This window comes from Prunus avium, chromosome 7 (assembly GCF_965620075.1).
Source record: "Prunus avium chromosome 7, drPruAviu1.hap1.1, whole genome shotgun sequence".
NCBI lineage: Eukaryota > Viridiplantae > Streptophyta > Magnoliopsida > Rosales > Rosaceae > Prunus > Prunus avium.
Window position 1 is genome coordinate 36,455,931 of NC_142290.1, and position 17,967 is coordinate 36,473,897.

Consider the following 17,967-nt stretch of genomic DNA (forward strand, 5'->3'; position numbering starts at 1 on the left):
TTTTGAACCTCTGATAATATAAAAATGATGAATATACACATTCACAAGTCACCAAGTAATTCCTGAACAAATACAAACTGAGAATATAATGAAAGAATCAGCAGTTGCTCTTCCTTTTTTATAACGGGGGAAATGCCTCTCACGACTCTCACTCACAGTGGACTTCACTCTAGTTTTGCCTTATAATTTTGGCAAAATTTTCTTTTTCCTTCTGTGCTAGATTAAAATTTTGGTTTTTGTATGTTAGAAGAAGCTCAATTTTTGGTCTTTGTAGTTTCTTCAATTATTTGAACTTTTTTAGAGGCGTAAAACACCTAATACGTGCCACTCGCGAGCTAATTTTATTAAAACAATAACAAAAATTAGTTTTTTTTTTTATACAGATAAAAATTAGGTTATTATCTTTAGATTACAACAATTTATAAATTATCAGGTTCAAATGGCGACTATTAAAGTTGTAGAGAATAAAGTGGAACTTTGATCAAACTATGGCCACCAAAATCAAAATTTGGTTTCTGCACCAATCTTAGTACCGTTCATGACTTGAGAAGTTTGCAAATACTTCATCACCAAGTATATCTTCCTTTCAACTTTAATTTCCTATGAGCTTTTAGCTTTAGCTTTTATACTAATCCATTGATTGTTTCAGACCAAAAGTTACATCATATGTATGGGAAAGAAAGAAACCCGCCATCCGTAACCAAAAAAAAAAGAAGAAAAGAAACCCGCCACTTCCATGCAGCTGTGCAGCTCAAGATTCTCCTGTGGAATCATGGCTTTTCTGACTAGGAAAGTGTAAAAAAATTTGGTGTATGTTGCAGCTTTTCAAAATGTGGGATCCGCTTGGGCTCTAGGGGCTCTATTAGAGTTCATAGATTTAGAGACAGCTCCGATGAGGCTTTACGATATAGGGCGCCAAATCTCTTCCATTGGGGATGTCTTTTTGCACGTGAGCTCTATATTATAGAGCCCTGAGGAGGTTGAGCCCCATTTAAGGATCCATTGAGGATGGCCTAAGGATGGCCTAAGGGCATCCCCAATGGTTGGGGCTCTAAAAAGGGTTTATAGAGCTTCATTTAGAGCTCTGATGGAATCCTTGGGGCTCTAAAGGAATCTCTCCCACAATGGGAGGCTCTATATTCATGGCTGGCTCTATATTTTTTTTATGATGTAATTTGATTTACATAGTATTTTTTTTTTTTGGTTAATTATTTTACTTTAATGTTTGTTCATGTTATGTTAGTTTTTTTTTTTTTTTTTTTTTTTGTGAACATTTCAACCAAAAAAAATCAAAATTTGGACAAGATTTGGAAATCAACATTTTATTTCATAGATACGATACAACATGGTTAAATTAAAACAAGATGCACAACATTAATTTGGTGGGGGCAATATGGAACATAACTATAATTGTTGTCTTTTTTAATTTAGTGTTGTGTGTTTAGAATTCAATAATTAAATTGCAATGTTCTTGAATTCAATCATTTTATTAAGTTAAACAAACTAGAACATTTTAAAAAATTTATAAAAAAAGTACAATGGAATTTAAATAATAAAACAAAGTACAACGGAATTTAAATAAAACAATGGAAAAAAATTGACAAATTGATCAAGAGTGATAAAGATGTTGTGGTGTGTAAAAATTATGAGAGATATGATGGATATTTTATAGGAAGAGTTGAGTTGCAAATGTATTTATAAAAATAAAAATAATAAATACAATATGGCCGTTTATTATAGCCGTTGGACATAATGTCCAGGAAGTGCATGCATGGTCAATCAATGCATGGAAATATGGCTGTTTATAGTCGTTGGCTTTGAAAAACTGGTACAAGAATATGGCCGTTTACACGGCTTTTGAAAATTTGGCTTAGCATGCTGACTCAGCATGCTGTTGTCAAAACAAAAAAATTGGCAAGCAGGCTTAGTACAATTGCAAGGCAAGTGAGAAAGCTAAAAAGGTGGGCTGCAGCCTTTTTCCTTGCGGGTCCCACTTCGTTTCAAGGGCTTCACATCTGCAAAGTAGAAAGCAAGTTTGGTTTGGATGTACAAAGCAAGTTTGATTTGGATGTACAAACTATACATCTTCTTAGGCCATCTCCAGTCATAGGGCTAAATGTAGTCCAGGCCTAAAAATTTAGCCCTCCAAAATATTAATTTTTTAAAGAATAGTGCAGGGCTAAATTTTTCCATCTCCAGCCATATAGGGCTATATTTTAGGATCCTTCATATTTTATTATATATATCCAGCTATCACATCAACTTACTTTACTATTGGCTTTTAAAAAGCAAATGCATGGGCCCACAAAAATTTGGCCTAAACTAAAGGTGGGCTATATGTGGCCTAGTTGGAGGGCTAAAGGGCCAAATGTGGCCCTCCAAATTTGGCCAAAATTTTATTTAGCCCATGGCTGGAGATGGGTTTTGCATTATTTTAGGGCTATATTTGGGAAATAGCCCATGGCTGGAGATGGCCTTATAAGGCTATCTCCAGCCATAGGGCTAAATGTAGTCCAGGGCTAAAAATTTAGCCCTCCAAAATATTAATTTTTTTAAAGAATAGTGCAGGGCTAAATATTTCCATCTCCAGCCATGCAGGGCTATATTTTAGGATCCTTCATATTTTATTATTTTGAGAAAAACTATGGTACAATACTCATACATTCCACACTATATATTGTTTAATTTAATTAAACTACTATTTAGAGACAATATTCTATAATTTTTTGGACTATGATTTTCGAGTGACACGTGTCGATCCGGGAACAACTATCCAGATTTCATATTAGATTTTTGTCAACGTGGCACCTCTTATCTTCATCTTCAAATGTCAATAAATGGAGTGTTTTCGATTCAATATCTCACAACATCATCTCATTCCTTTGTAATTCCTATATTCTTCTACACTTTTTCAACCAATTCTGCAATGGATTCCAACTGGGGTTCAAGTTCCAACTTGGATTCTGAATGGGAGGAGCATAGACGCCAAATGATGGAAGAAAATAAATTTGTAGGAAATTAGTGTAGAAAATATTTGACAACAAGAAAGAGTGGAAAGTTGTGAATAAGTAGAGAATGTGATAGAATTTGTAAGAAATGTGGAATGAAATGAGTGGGAGAGGTATTTATAGACACATTTTAGGTTTTTAAAATTTAAAAATTAATAAAAATAAAGCCAACAAAGGCAATTATATAAAATAAAATAATAATAAAAAATTGGAATGGTTTCAAGGATCTGACCTCCAACGGTCATGACCCAAAAAATTTTATAATTTTTTTAAACAACACCAAACATCTAAAAACATGAAGACATTTGAAAAAAAAAAAAAAAAAAAGGATGGGTTCAATGTTTCAGCTCCAACGGTCATCAATAAAAAAAATTTATAATTTTTTTTCAAACAACACTTGAAAGATTTGAGGGTCTGACCACATTTATTATTTTTATAAAAAAGAAAAAGAAAAAAGGAGTGGGGTAGGTCTGACAGTCATTTACCAACATTTTTTTATAATTTGTTTCTCACACAGTACGAAGTGATTCAAAATGGTGAGGGTCTGACCACATTTATTATTTATTTTTTTATATAAAAAAAAGCAAGTGGGGTAGGTCCAGGGGCGGATCCACAGAGGAGCAAGGGTGGTCAATTGACCCCTGCAACCTCTGAAATCCTCTATTAGAGCAGCCAAACTTGACCCTCGCAAAGTGTTCGACGAAATGCCCCAAAGGGGCAACCTGTGTGCAGCTGGGGGGGGAGGGGGGGGGGGCTATAAGTGCTGGGCTTTTGAGGCTGAGAGATGGGAGGAGGGATGAGAAGAAAGAAGAAGAAGAGTGTCTCATTTGGTGATGGTGGTGGTAAGCAGCAGCTGCTGCTTCTGGCTGGAGGTCATGAGGGTAAACTGGTATAAAAAAAAAAGAAAAAGGAAACAGACATACATGAGTATCAACAAAAGAAGGAAAGAGAAGGTCAAATAAATTTTAAAAAAATAGCATAATTAAATAGGTAGGTCCAAATAATTATAGCCCCATTCGTGTAGGGCCAGTTACCTTCTGTCAAAATAATTATAGCCCAATTCGTGTAGCGCTAGTTTGTATGTTTTTTGGGTTCTTGTTTTTTGGTTGGAAAATTAGCGACAAGCTTTTTTGGATTATTTGGTTGATGATTATCAGCGGCATCTATCGCAAGTGTGGGGCATCGCCTCATTGCGAAATCTCATGATGTGCAAGTACTGAGAGCTCAGTTGGTGACAGAGTGGAATTTGGTTGATAATTATCAGCGTGACATCAAAAAATTGAAAAGGTATAGGGCAAATACAACATAGGAGAACCGACGCCAGCTTCAAATATTGTAGGAAGAGAATGAAAAGCTATCAAAGATAGTAGATTTTTATTCTAAAAAATGCAAAAGCAGCTAGAGCCCTTGGAGAACCCAGAGAAACGCAAGCGAGATCACGAGAGGAGTTCAAGAGAAAAGTGTGTGATCTTTGGAGGCTCAAGTGATGAGCCCCAAGAAGCGATCCGTGAAAACCCAAGAGAGGATATCGAGAGGGCCAAACTAAAGTCTCCTCCTGTGGAAAAATGTAGCTTTGATTTCTTTACTTTAGAAGTGAATGGTGTGGTTGATTATTGTTGTTGTTGTTGTTCTTATTTTTTTTAATGTGGATAATTGTAATGTGGTTTTTTCTATTAATTAATCATTATAATATTTTCATTTTATTTTATTTTAGTTCTATTTTGTATAGAATTTTTTTACCTCTTAGATGTTGATCCCTGCAAGGAAAATTCCTGGATCCGCCACTGGGTAGGTCTGACCCAACAATCATTTACCAACAATTTTTTATACATTGTTTCTCATACAATACGAATTAGACATTCAAAATGGTCCAGCATTATTTAATTGGGTTCTTGAAAAGCACTTGTGTGAGTCCCATTAGAAATTTGGCCTAGCCCAAAACTGGGCTATATGTGGCTTGGTTGGAGGGCTATAGGGCCAAATGTGGCCCTCCAAATTTGGCCAAACTTTTGTTTAGCCCACGACTGGAGATGATTTTTGTATTATTTTAGGGCCAAATTTGGGATATAGCCCATGGCTGGAGATGGCCTAAGCCCTTGCTAGGTTTCTCAATTTTCCAATGTGGGATTCTTTACCTTCACATTCTCACACGCCCCCGTATGTGTGGTGAATTTTCAAGCCTAACATGTAGACAACACATATTGGGTGACGTGGAACACATGTGGCCGTTGGGGTTTCACACGTGGGCTAATCTGGCTCTGATACCATAAAGGAAGTTGAGGTTCCACCCCAAAATCAATTGGCAATGGGGGAGGTAACCCAACTCCTTATAAGCCCTTGCTAGGTTTCTTAACTTTCTAATGTAGGACTCTTTACCTTCACATTCTCAAGAACCTCCTTCCAAGATTGAAATCTGTCCAAGACGTCCTTATTATTGCCTGTTTTCCACATTTACAGTATTTTCCCCACACATCCTCGCGCCACATCCCAGCACCACCATCTGGGTTACCAAATTTTAATTTAATAAATTAGGTCAAATCAAGAGGGAATATAAGGAGGGAATATGACTTGAGAAGTTTGCAAATACTTCATCACCAAGTAAGTATATCTTCCTTTCAACTTTTACTTCGTCGCCAAGTCTATCTTCCTTTCAACTTCTACTTTCCTATGAGGTTTTAGCTTTAGCTTTTATACTAATCCATTGATTGTTTCAGAGCAAAACTTACATCTTATGTACGGGAAAGAAAGAAACCCGCCATCCAGAACCAAAAAAAATAGAAAAGAAACCCGCTACTTCCATGCAGCTGTGCAGCTCAAGATTCTCCTGTGTTATCTCTCTTTAAAGAGGTAGGTCGATCAAACAGAATCATGGCTTTTCTGACCAGGAATGTGTAAACCTTTTTAGGGGATACATGGAGGTGGTGGCTGGTTGGGGTTGGGAGGAAAAGGGGAGAGGTTTTATTTTAATTTTGAAATTGTGCTTTTTTAAAATTATATTAATATTGTTTATTTTCAAAAGAAATGAATTTTTTAATAATTCCCCTCAATAAGTAATGGTAGTTAGAAGAATTTGACAGAAATTAGGCAATGTCTTGAATTGCTTGGAATTGATAACCACAAAGGCAATAGTGACCAAATTGAAAACACAGGACCAAAAATGACTTTTTGCCAATTACGATCGACCTCTGCTTTTGATCCTCTGATAATATAATAATGATGAATATACATACACGTGTATTTCACATTCACAAGTTCAAGTCACCAAGTAATTCCTGAACAAATACAAACTAAGAATATAATGAAAGAATCAGCAGTTGCTATATATATAATGTATGTATTTGTAAGAAAATTTCACATCTGCAAAGCAGAAAGCAAGTTTGGTTTGGATGTACAAAGCAAGCAAGCAAGCAGTCCCTTCCTCACAAACATTATTTGGACATCAACATTTTGCATGCGCATCCTCGACAAAGAATGGAGATAAAACCATCCTATATATATCTTCACCCGACAATCAAGGTTCACTTGCTTCCGTTTACTTCTTATAATTAGATATTAGACGCATCACTCTTGGCGCATTCTATGCTTGTTGAACTTGAGATGTTTTTTTGGGGGTGTGGCACGAGTTGCTTCTACCCAATCATGGTAAGTTAGTGTTAGCAAGTCCCATAGACTCTGCAACTTCTCTTGCGGAAAAATTGTCCGCTTGTGCCTGCATATAAAGTACAGATTTAGAAGAGCTAGCTATGTATACTTCATCAAAGTACGAGGCTATAAACACGTTCGTTACTAATATGATATGTAATTGGTATCATAGCTTCTTATACAAATTGCAATGAAGTAGTATGCATACCTGAAGGCGATGCAGCAAATACATCAAGAAGAGATGTACAAATACCTGCACATGAATTATTCTGGTTATTTTGTGATTTGATTCACTCCATATAGTATGTCTGCATAGTTAAGACTCTTTAAATACATGTTTAACTGTTTTACCAGGTAGAATAGCAAGATAAGTCGAGCTGTTGGATAACGCCAGAGAAATCTTGTGGCCCTGACAGCTCCTGAATCTAATAGTTTTGCTGCCTTCTGCAACTGCGTGAGACAAGGTGAAACTTAAGAGTATGAAAAGGATATCAAGAATAATGATAGATAAGAAAAGATGTACCTGTATGCTTGCCCCAACCATATGACGGTGATGCAAGGGAAGAGGCCTGCAGATTTTATTCTTTTATTAAGCTTCAAAAAACTAAAATAACTATGAAGCCATAACATACATTTATAAACTAACATGTATGCAAGTGCATTGAAGCAAAGATGCAGGGGATAGATGATGGCAAAGTACAAAGAAAGAAAACGCATTACTTAGAGAGTCAACATACTCAAGTGCCTTCATTTCAGCATCTTCTTCCCAGGATGCCGATGCTCGACGGGGAACTCTACTCCTTTCTGCCTCTACCTGTTTAATATAAAGTGAATTTAGATGCAGAAGGGAAAAAATGCGATTTTTAAAAATAAAAACAAAAGTAACTGGACTCTAGAATCTATATAAAGCCTATCAACCAAGCAGCATAAAACACCTAGGGACAGACCTGTGCTTCCTGGAGACGCTTCAATTCCTTCTCCAAGTGAAACTCAGCTGCAGCTTTTTCACTAGCCATGGTTTCTAATTGTGTTTGCTTGTAGTACTGAATAATAGATGGAATAAGACATCTCTTCATATAGTACCGATATGTAACTGACCATGTAAATAAGTATTTTTTTTAGTGAGATTACCAATAGATCAGTTAGTTCACGGTAGCGCTTCTCTAGCTCCATGTGTTCCTACAAAACGGCAAATATAACCAGTAAATAACATAGTGCTTAAGGATAATTCATACCTAGTAGAACTCATTATATATTTTTGAGAGAGAGAGAGAGAGAGAGAGAGAGAGAGAGAGCAGATATCACCTGACGCGAGTAATGCTCTGCATCCCTCTTCATGGCAGCCATTTCAACTCTCATTTTTTGCATTTCGGCCTGAAATCAAGCATATCAATAAGTGTTTTAAAAACAAGTTGTAGAATGAGGCCAATAAATTCAAAACACAAAGATCAAAAAATTGATCATAACAAAACTGTTAGGCAAAAAACAAAGGACACTTACCTCCAAAGAAGAAAGTTTCCCCTCTGCGTCCCTCTGACCTTGGCGTGCACGTTCCACTTCTTCCTGCCATGCCTGCATCTTAGTATCCATTACTGTAAGTGAGTACAATAATACAGTGGTATTTAATCATCCTCAACTGATTGTGCCCATACTAAAGCACTCCATAATATATCAGAATGAATAATGCACATAAACAATTACAAGTTGTCCTTCTATGCTATTTAGATTGTGGGCAAACAAAACAATTTAAATTACTGGAGTTAGAAGCTTGGCAATGTGCTAAATATCAGACTAAAGATACAAAAAATAATATCACGCCTATAAAAATCCTGGCATGAGAAAGAGAGTTCATACACAGGCCAAAGGAAAATTTGGATTCGTACTTCTAACACATGACATATGTGACAATGAGACAGTACTTATTACCAAGTGGGAAAAATCTCACTTGAAGTTCAAAGTATAAATAAAATGTAGTAATTTTCATGGATCAAGAAAAATAAATTCTCCAACTGAACTATTGAATCGAAAATATGAGAACGGGTTCAGATGTAAAATCAACAGAAGGAATACCTGAATCACTTGATTTGCCTCTTCTGGTGACTTCTTTTGCCCACGCCGAGCACGAGCTTCCATATCTTGCAGCTCTTGGTTTAAATTGGCACATTCAACCTGATGGCATAAAGTACTATTATCCAAGAAGCTCCACCAATGAACAGAAACATCAATACAAAATAATTTAGAATGTTTGTTCTACCTCAAGCAATGCCATCTTCTGCTCAAGCTCCGATGCCTTTGCTGTCCTCTCATCTGCTATTCTCTGAATAGGGAAGCATTAACAACAATCAGTAAATTATGATCAAACTCACAGATTTATATTGCTCTTGGAAAAAAAAACAGAAACACAAGAAAATGCAACATCTTCCTAGACAGAACAATGAATTGTAGGCCGAACTCTTAAATTCATAGATACTTACACAAAGTATAATGCCATTGATAAAAATCTCAATGAAGAACAAAAATTTGTAAAGAATCAAAAGGTAACACATTCATTAGATATAAAAACCTTACATGCAATTGCATTGCTATAGGATTCATGTAAAAGCAAACTAAGAAGGGTAGTAAACATACATGTCTACAGAGACATGGAGAATAAAAAATAATAATCTCATTAAAAAACAATGGGGTAAAAGTATTCTCATTAATACAAAGAGTCACAAACTTGAAAAGGGCTTACTTTACCTGGATCCTAGCAAGGGCTGTGGATGCCTCAAGGGCTCTGTGTTCCAATTCTACTTCCCTTTCCATTGCAGCCTGTTTTACAAGAAAGTGATCATCACAGTGCAAGAAAACAACCAGGGAGACAGAAAATTATTATTATTAGTTTGTTGTAGATACAAACCATTTTGGTAGCATTATGTGCGGCACGCTCTTCTTCTGCTCTCCGTTCTACAGTAGACAACTCCTCTCGTAAAGCCTGAAGAATATTTTCTCACTAATTTCAGAATCTAATAATAAAAGCAGTATATGCAAGTATATGCTAAGGGTCCGAATACAAACAAGGAAGGATCATACAATCTCACCTGCATCATCCTTGTCTCGGATAGTTCCCTATTTCTCATGATAGACTCCATATTCGCCTGATATATAAAATTAATTAATCAATTCAAAATAAACTCTAACTATTATCAAAGCCTCAATCAGTCGAGAATATAAGTCAAGAGAATCCAAAGTTGCACCAGTTTCTAGAAAGGGTAGGCCAAATAAGTAGAAGAATAGAATACTGAAAAAGTTGAACATGGTAAGCAAATGAGCCCTTAGTATTACTAAAGCCTCTTCTCACTGTGTACCACTGACAGTGGCAGAGAGAGAGAGAGAGGGTATGAGGAAAGGAATATTATACATCCATAATTAAATGTGGTGGGTGTAATGAAACCTGCAGCGAAGCCAGATTCCCTTCAGACAAAGCAGCCTGTTTTTTCAGTGCATCCATGGAACTGACAAGTGCCTCAATTTCTGAATTTTTTGCAGCCAAGGCCTCAACCATATTTGACTCTATTCTTGTCACATCACTTTTAGATGCTGACAAATCTTTCTGGAGCTGTTTTATGCGAGCTTCATATGACTTATTCAGCTCTCTCTATCAAAATAGCAGTCAACAGGTAAGACCAAAGCAATAAATATATCATATGCCTCTACGGTTTCACTTAATCCTTGAAATATAGCAGGAATTTGTCTCACCTCTGACACAAGAAGTTCCTCTAGCTGTGCATTTTCAGATTTGTATTCTTGAAGTCGGGACGAAAGTCCAGCACAAACCTATCAATGATAACCAAAGGATTAACAAAGCATTCAAACCGAAAACTTCTAACCAGTACAAAACTTCTAAAGGAGGAAAAAGCTTGTTAGAGTATGTGTGAAACAGGTTCATCTGATTTAAGGTGACCTTTTCTGAGAGACTAACTGAAAGAAAAGTGGCATTCCTACTTCAACGACTTATGACTGTAATATCAAACAAACAATGAAGAAAAACAGAAATTAATAGGGCTTACCCTTGCTAACCTTGCCTCTTTAGACTGACCAGTGGAAACAGCAGTTTTAAGCAATCCTTGGGCCTGCACACCAACTAAAAAAACTACTCAATAATAGCCTAAATGGAAAGGTAACAAGATTCACAGCCAAAATAAATGAAGTACGCGAGATATTCACCTCATAGTAAATAACTTACCTCCTCGATTTGATCCTGTTCCTGTACTTTCACAGGAGTGCTACCAGCTTTATGCTCAACTTGCTTACTTTGATCCTGTTCCTGTACTTTCGCGGGAGTACTACCAGCTTTATGCTCAACTTGCTTACTTTGATCCTGTTCCTGTACTTTCACAGGAGTGCTACCAGCTTTATGCTCAACTTGCTTACTTTGCTCAATTACTGGTTCCTCATTACCATCAGCAACTTTAGATTGAGTTTCTCTGTTACTGATGGCAGTGGTAGTTGTAGACTCTGTTCTATTTTGGTCAGTTTCTGGATGTACATCTGCGTCTCTAGATTTGTTATCTTGGCCAGCATCAACTGATTCAACTTGATGGTTTTCATCCACAACCTCAACTTCTTTGGCAGATAATGGAAAAGGATGTTCTTCATGACCATCTGAGGGAATCTCATTGACAAGCTCACCATTTGAAGTTGAAGTAACAGCTTCCTTATCAGTACTAGTGGTTGACGCTTCTACTTCATGAGCATTAATTTGACCAACTTCAATTGCTGTTGTCTCTGTTAAAGGAATGCTTACTGTGGAATCTTTCTCAAGATTCTGTTGCTTCTCATTGATAGGTTGACTTGAAGGATTTACTGATGGTGTCCCATCATTGTCATTTAAATGAGCATCACTGTCTATTTCAGGTGTCGCATCTACTTGTGATGTCAATGTCAATATACTTATCTGTTCGCGTGCAGAATCACTTGTATTAGGAGATTCATTCATGGACTGTCTCTTTTGAGCCTGCAAACAACCAATGTGTGAGACAAAGAAGTTGATAAATATCTATGTATGTGCATTTGTGAAACAGTACTCCGTATTTTCACAGTTAATCTGGCAATACCTTGGTCTTTGACTTTTTCCTCTTGGCTTGAGATCCTTGCCCATTGGAAGCTTCACAAGAGGAAGACAAAAATAAAAATTAGAAACAGACATGGTGGTCTTCAAGTTATCTGACGGACAGTAAGTTGATAAATTGAAGGATGAAAGATGAATATTCTAGGATTCATTATCAAGGCTCTAAAGTGCGTCTTAACAGTACATTTTAGGAAGGAAGAAGAAAAGAAAAAGAGAAGGGACCAACTAGATAAGTGGGTAAAGTCACTTGGTGTTATCCCAACTCAAAAGGACTTAGGCTAGAGATGGGGCAGTTTATGGAATGGAAAGCTAATACGTAACCCATATGTGCAATGGAACTCCAAACCAAAAAGAAACAAAATGTATATAAAAGATTCCAAGACAATTCAAAGATAATACCTGGTGACTGGGTAGCCAACTGATCGTCTAACTCACTGACAACCAGCTTTGCCCTCCGATCGACAACTTCAAACAGATCTGAGGCCAGAGAAAAGTTGACAAACTTTTAAACATCAAGGGCAGAAGAAAAGACACATTATTATAAGGATTTTGACGTGGGCCTTGTACAAGGATGATATAGAGAATAAATGATCGTATTGTACATATGGATGGTGCAGGCACTCTTTTCTTTTTTGATGAAAACTCAAGAAACTAGTCTTGAACTGAACCAGGGACCTAGACTAAGCTGACCAAATTTCTCTAGCTCACTTTCATGTCATTTCACACAATTCATGAAATGTGGCAACTCCCAGTTTTTGGGTTTATCAGACATGCAAATGTGTCCAAACTGAATTCGATATTCAACAATTAACTCCAAAATGCTATTCAAGAAACAAATACCCAATGCCAACGGCATCGCAATTATCAGACATGCAAAAATAAACCTAACCCCATTATTGCTACTTTATGCTTATCAACCCCAAACGTCGTCCCGCATTATATCATCCACTAAACACCTCGAATAATTTCAATCAGCATAAGATCAAACCCTAAACACATTCCAAATCTAAATGAAAACCAAATTAAATATTAAAAAAACCAGCAAATTAAGAGAAAGAACAGAAGATCCAAACCTTCAGCAGCTTTGAGCCAGGAAGACATTGGAACAAACCGAATTCGGATCTAGCAACAACCGTGGCTTAGAGACCGACTAATGGAGCTTCCATGTAAGAAATGAGAAGAGATTATCAAACTTCGTGAAATGCGTCCCCTCAACTCGCAAGGGGTGAAGAAGGCAGTCGTGACTCGTGACTCGTGACGCAGTTAGTTGAGAAGGTTTTGCGCTAACGAGTAAAACTGAAGAAAGAAAAGAGACAGAGAGACGAAGTTGTTCAGGTGAGATCGCGACCACCGTATCCGTATTTGGGCGCTTCTTTTCCACGTGGCTAATGTGTAGGTACTTGGTGGGTTGATAAATGGGCTTGGCCCAAGTTATGAGCCCATCCAACGAAAGCACTACGGGCCTTCAAATCTTGTAGACCTCGAAACTCAGGCCCAAATTTAATCGGCCTCTCCATTACTTCTTTAGCTAGGCACTCATCATTTTTCAATCGGTTCTTAGTGTGTTATCATTTTTCCATTTAAAGATTGGGCTTGAAGGGTCTTTCTCTAAATTGTAAAGTTATGATGGGATTATATGAGCCATTCTACAGTGAGGGCCTTATCGATGAAGTCATATTTCATAAACAGTGGATCAAACTAACCAATTTCATCCAACGATTAAGAGATATAGCCTAATTTAGGGGCCTTAGTAACACCCCCACTATAGAATTCTACGGGATTATGTGCGACATACTCAAAGTATTGTTATCAAATAAAGAGATTAATAAAATTTCGGGTTTAATTGACCATATTTCTAATTTTCTATTAACTGAAAATCAAGTTGCGTGGAGGCTGGATTTTGATAGGGATATTCAGAAACCACAAAATGTGGCACTCAAACTTTGTATAATTATTTTGGGGAATTAACTTTATAAGAATCTCAAGATTTTATCACGTACAATTAATTAATGGTTGAATCAAATTTTGGAAATTGAAAGAGAAAGTGGTTAACAATTAATTTGTGTGTCCAAGTCAAACAGTCCATGTCAAGTAATCATGCATGGTGCATGCCTACAAAGACTGGCATTGGCTCTTCAAATTTTCAGAAATTAAACTCCAAAATTAATATAATAAAATAATTTAAAAAAAGAAGAAAGGTTAATAGCCATGAATATTAATTTAATGATGATCTATACATATACAGTTGCATTCATTTGCAAGATAAGCATGGAAGGATGAGCGAGAGAGAGAGAGAGAGAGAGAGAGAGACTGAGAGAGGAGGCTCTTTAGTGCATGAGAGAGACTTTTCTTCAATCATGCAACCATACATCACAATCTCTCACCTACTCTTTATAATTAGAGTCATTCTCTTCGTTTCTTTTTTACCATTTTTTTTTCTTCTTTTACTCCTCAATATCTATAACGCCGACAATTGTTAAGTAAGTAGCTGGTTTTAGTTTGGAGAAACTTGAAGATGCATTTTCATATTATATATATGCATGTATGTATGTGCATCAATATTGAAGTTGGTGAAAATGTATGGATATTATGTAGGTATGTTTTGTTTGCAGCAATAATATTAATATATTATCGATGACATATCAACAATTCAAATTTTAATAAAGATAGATCGGACATCATGTACAAAGCCATGATATATTGCGCAGAATTATTCATAGAATATATATACATGGAGGGGGATTCAAACTCAGGTGCAGAGTGGGAGCACATCCCGCTCTAACCAACTTATATATTAGGGTTTATTTTATATTTTAGGATGTTTTGGGGCAATGTAGTATTCTGATATCAAGTAAAAGTCTTTGGTAATGCGATGTTGGGCACCTCTAAATATTATTTTTTTTACTTTTCGAAAAGTCAAATATGCACAAAAGAAAAAGTGGGATGGACCCTTTATCAGCTCCCACCATATTACGTATTAATAAATATAGTTGAAATTAAAAAGGCAAAGAAGGACAATAATAATATGAAGGAATGATTATTGTTGAAGTTTAACGTAATCAATTTGATAAATAAAACAAAACAGTTCAATATATACAATCAACTGTGATTAGCTTGTCTAGTGAAGTGATTGCCCCTTTGTCTTAATTGTAACCTGCCCCCCCATCTTGTGAAGATCTATCAGACCGAGCACGAGCATGCACATCAAGGCTAAAGACAAAGTTGCTGTCAATTTTGATATTTCTTATCGAATTTAAACCCATGATTTGATTAACCACTGTACCTAAGCTAACTCTCTTGCATCTTTCATTAACCTAAAAACCAAAACAACAAAAGGCCGGAGGATTTCAGTCTACGCAAACCAGCATATTATATATAGTTCAATTCTATTAAGAAATTCCTTAAATAAGCTAAAATAATAAACGGTACTAATCTTTAAAGAAATACTTTAAAATTAGACGGATATTATAAAAGTTATAACTATATACTCCAACCCAAATATGAGGGTTAGTATATATATACGTGACCTAAAATTTGTGCTAGCTGGCCATGGCCACCGTATATATATATAAATTACCTTGCAAATGAAAATTTGCGGCGATCTTTAATGTCCAGTTCATTGCATTGGTAGTGACCCTCTAACAACGTAACCAAACTGGACCAGAACCACTAGTATCGCCATCACAAACGACGACTGGACAGACAAACCCTAAACCCTAATAAATCCAAAGCTCCTACTCACCAACCTGGAAAGGCAATACATTAAAAACTCACACGCGAGGCCAAGACAAACATAACGCTCTCTCTTTAGAGCTCCTTTGCCAGGCAATTAGTCGCAGTAGGTACAAAGGGCTCTCTATAGCTTTATAAAAAGAAGAGAGAGATTCACACAACAACACCCTTTTTCTTTTTCTCCTTTTTATTACCAACAAACACATTAAGACAACAAAAAAGGGTAAAAACACATCAAGTGGAGAAGAATCAAAATTATTGCTCCAAAGAGCCTCGGTTTCATCTAAAACCTACAAGTCTAAAGCAGCTAAGACATCCTCACATTAAGCAATCTAGCTAGTACCCAATTCCCATATCATTAGAAAACTAAAAAACTTTATTAACACTCAACGTGTGTCGTATGTGCCGGTCATCTGTAAACAATTTTGCACAATATGTATGTTATATGGTACAAACGAGATTCATATACATAAGTTGAGCAACGTTACATACATATATAACCGGCACATACAAAAATTCCTTGCGTGTGAGGATACTTTTATGTGCAAATCACAAAGCTGATACGGTGGCAAAAGCACAAATTAACCATGCAGTGCTGAAGTTGAAATTAATAATTTTTGGTCCGCTGAAAATCTCATCGACCACGCATGGCATGGTATGATGGAGATTCAAGAACAGCCGATCTTTTCTGCAACTTGAGATCTTTATAAAACCTTTTAATAAACTCCTCAGCTTCCTTGTCCACCTGGCTATCCCCTTCCTCCTTTAGCGGAAACGGAGAGTCCGTTATCCTCAGCTGCCTCACCATGGGGCTCTTCCCAAACCCCGGCAACAACGGGGACGCCTCCGCCACCATCTCATTGTTTAGCATCTCCAGCACCTTCTGAACCGCAGTCATTGTGGTAACGTCGTCGTATTGGTAGGCTCTGGTGGTCTTGGTAAAATAGTGGTGGTGGTGTTTGTTGCGCTTGTTGAAATGAAAAGGGTTGTGAATGGCGGGGCTGTTGCTGCAGCTGAACTCGTATTCTCGGGGTGTTATGAAGGACACGGCGTCGTTGGAGCGGCAGCTGAAGCCGGAGGAGTGGTGGAGCATGAGGTTGTGGGCTATGGCCTTGCCTGCAAGCTTGCCGCGTTTGAGCATTAAATGGAGGTCAACAAGTAGCTTGCTCTTTGATAACCCTTTTCTCACCATGAAGAACACTATGCGTACTAAGTTCCACAATTTTTTGGCCACCATTGGTGGGCTTGGTTCCACTTCCATTTGTAGAATTGAGTGAGAGAGAAAGAGAGAGTTTTTGTCTTTGAGAGAGAGAGAGAGAGAGAGAGAGAGAGAGAGAGAGAGAGAGAGAGAGAGAGTTTTGTCTTCGAGAGAAAGAGAGAGAGTTTTGTCTTCGAGAGAAAGAGAGAGAGTTTTGTCTTTGAGAGAGAGAGAGAGAGAGAGAGATGATTAGAAATTTAGAAGGGTTTTTTTTGTTGGTTCGAGCTTGTAAGGGTGAGGGAGGGGAGGTATTTAAAGGGGTTGGAAATTATTATTTAATAATTAAAGATTAAGATGATAATTATATGGTGGAGGAGATGTGTTCCAATCTCTTTTATGGTGCGTGTTGTTGCAGTCTCAAGAGAAGAAAATGAACAAAAGGCAAAATAAAGTGGAGAGTGTTTGTTTCACGCGTGTGGATGAGTGAGGACATAGGCATTCCTAAGTGATAGGAATTTGGTGACAATTTGCAATAATTTGTGTTTTTATTGGTTTTGTTTTAGTGGTTTATATGATTGTTTGGCTTCGACAGATTACTAGAAGGCCCCTAGGGTGGAACCAAATTACTTAAGTATGCTCCCACATTCAATGATTAAAGATATTTTGGGAAGGTCCCAAGTGTCAACCACAAGCCTTTTGCAATAAGGTACTCATATCTTAGCCTTTTTCGAAATGCGAATCCTCCATCTATTTGTGTTTTTGGTGCTTGTATTAAATCAAAATTCGAGTCCCTAATTAGAAATCAAAATTCATATTAGCTAGTATGATATACATATAATTAAGCGCTAAAAACACAATTAGGGCATTTGGATCCATCATGTTCTTAGAAGGATCATACATATTTTGATGTTCTCCTGACATCAAACGAAATAAAACGCAAAAAATTAAAAAATAAATTAGGAAAACTAACCAGTTTTGGGTTACAATATAGGCAAGAGGTAATGATTGCAGGAATTAGTGGAGTAGATTTGAGACTCACCCAAAGCTTAGCTCGATCATTAGTCGATTTTAAATGTGTTTTTATTAGCATCAAATTTCCATTCTTCTTACGTTCAATCAAATTGGTTCCAAGTTAGTTAATGTCGTACGGCACACATGGATTTAAATTAATTGAGCGTCATAATTAAAATGCACAAAAGGTCACTTTGACTCTATAGTTGCCATTTAATTCGAAAATATTTTTGCTCAAAATTATAACTAAATGTATACCATCATCA

At 36.7% G+C, this 17,967-nt stretch overlaps 2 protein-coding genes across 6 annotated transcripts; both read right to left on the reverse strand.

The window, feature by feature from the left end:
• Nucleotides 1-6,216: 6,216 nt before the first annotated feature.
• LOC110751091 (golgin Putative 1) lies at nucleotides 6,217-13,089 on the reverse strand. Of its 5 annotated transcripts, none has more exons than XR_002525823.2 (21): nucleotides 12,834-13,089; nucleotides 12,160-12,237; nucleotides 11,747-11,796; nucleotides 10,876-11,646; nucleotides 10,700-10,762; nucleotides 10,389-10,466; nucleotides 10,084-10,287; nucleotides 9,731-9,787; nucleotides 9,550-9,624; nucleotides 9,390-9,461; nucleotides 8,905-8,967; nucleotides 8,721-8,819; nucleotides 8,151-8,228; nucleotides 7,956-8,024; nucleotides 7,782-7,829; nucleotides 7,598-7,693; nucleotides 7,371-7,464; nucleotides 7,174-7,219; nucleotides 7,002-7,094; nucleotides 6,859-6,903; nucleotides 6,217-6,717 (listed from the first exon to the last, which is right to left on the reverse strand). XR_002525823.2 is itself a non-coding variant. In XM_021951517.2 (21 exons), the coding sequence occupies exons 1-21, from the start codon at nucleotides 12,859-12,861 to the stop codon at nucleotides 6,646-6,648; spliced, it is 2,262 nt and encodes a 753-aa protein (XP_021807209.2). In that variant the 5' UTR covers nucleotides 12,862-13,088; the 3' UTR covers nucleotides 6,217-6,645. The 5 variants fall into 5 exon arrangements, 3 of the variants coding, with proteins under 3 accessions (XP_021807209.2, XP_021807210.2, XP_021807208.2); XR_002525822.2 differs by having other exon boundaries at nucleotides 7,002-7,100; XM_021951517.2 differs by having other exon boundaries at nucleotides 7,002-7,100; nucleotides 7,388-7,464; nucleotides 8,151-8,222; nucleotides 12,834-13,088.
• A 2,758-nt stretch (nucleotides 13,090-15,847) lies between these two features.
• On the reverse strand, nucleotides 15,848-16,978 carry LOC110750958 (uncharacterized). The gene has a single exon (XM_021951350.2). The coding sequence runs from the start codon at nucleotides 16,751-16,753 to the stop codon at nucleotides 16,127-16,129; it is 627 nt and encodes a 208-aa protein (XP_021807042.1). The 5' UTR covers nucleotides 16,754-16,978; the 3' UTR covers nucleotides 15,848-16,126.
• Between the last annotated feature and the right edge of the window lie 989 nt (nucleotides 16,979-17,967).

Excerpts from the sequence above, each read along its gene's own strand:
- LOC110751091 (XM_021951516.2), bottom strand. The coding sequence starts at position 12,861 with ATGTCTTCCTGGCTCAAAGCTGCTGAAG. Across the intron at positions 10,467-10,699 it reads AAGAGGCAAGGTTAGCAAGG|GTTTGTGCTGGACTTTCGTC; the intron begins GTAAGCCCTATT and ends TATCATTGATAG. Across the intron at positions 9,462-9,549 it reads CACATAATGCTACCAAAATG|GCTGCAATGGAAAGGGAAGT; the intron begins GTTTGTATCTAC and ends CTTGTAAAACAG.
- LOC110750958 (XM_021951350.2), bottom strand. The coding sequence starts at position 16,753 with ATGGAAGTGGAACCAAGCCCACCAATGGTGGCCAAAAAATTGTGGAAC.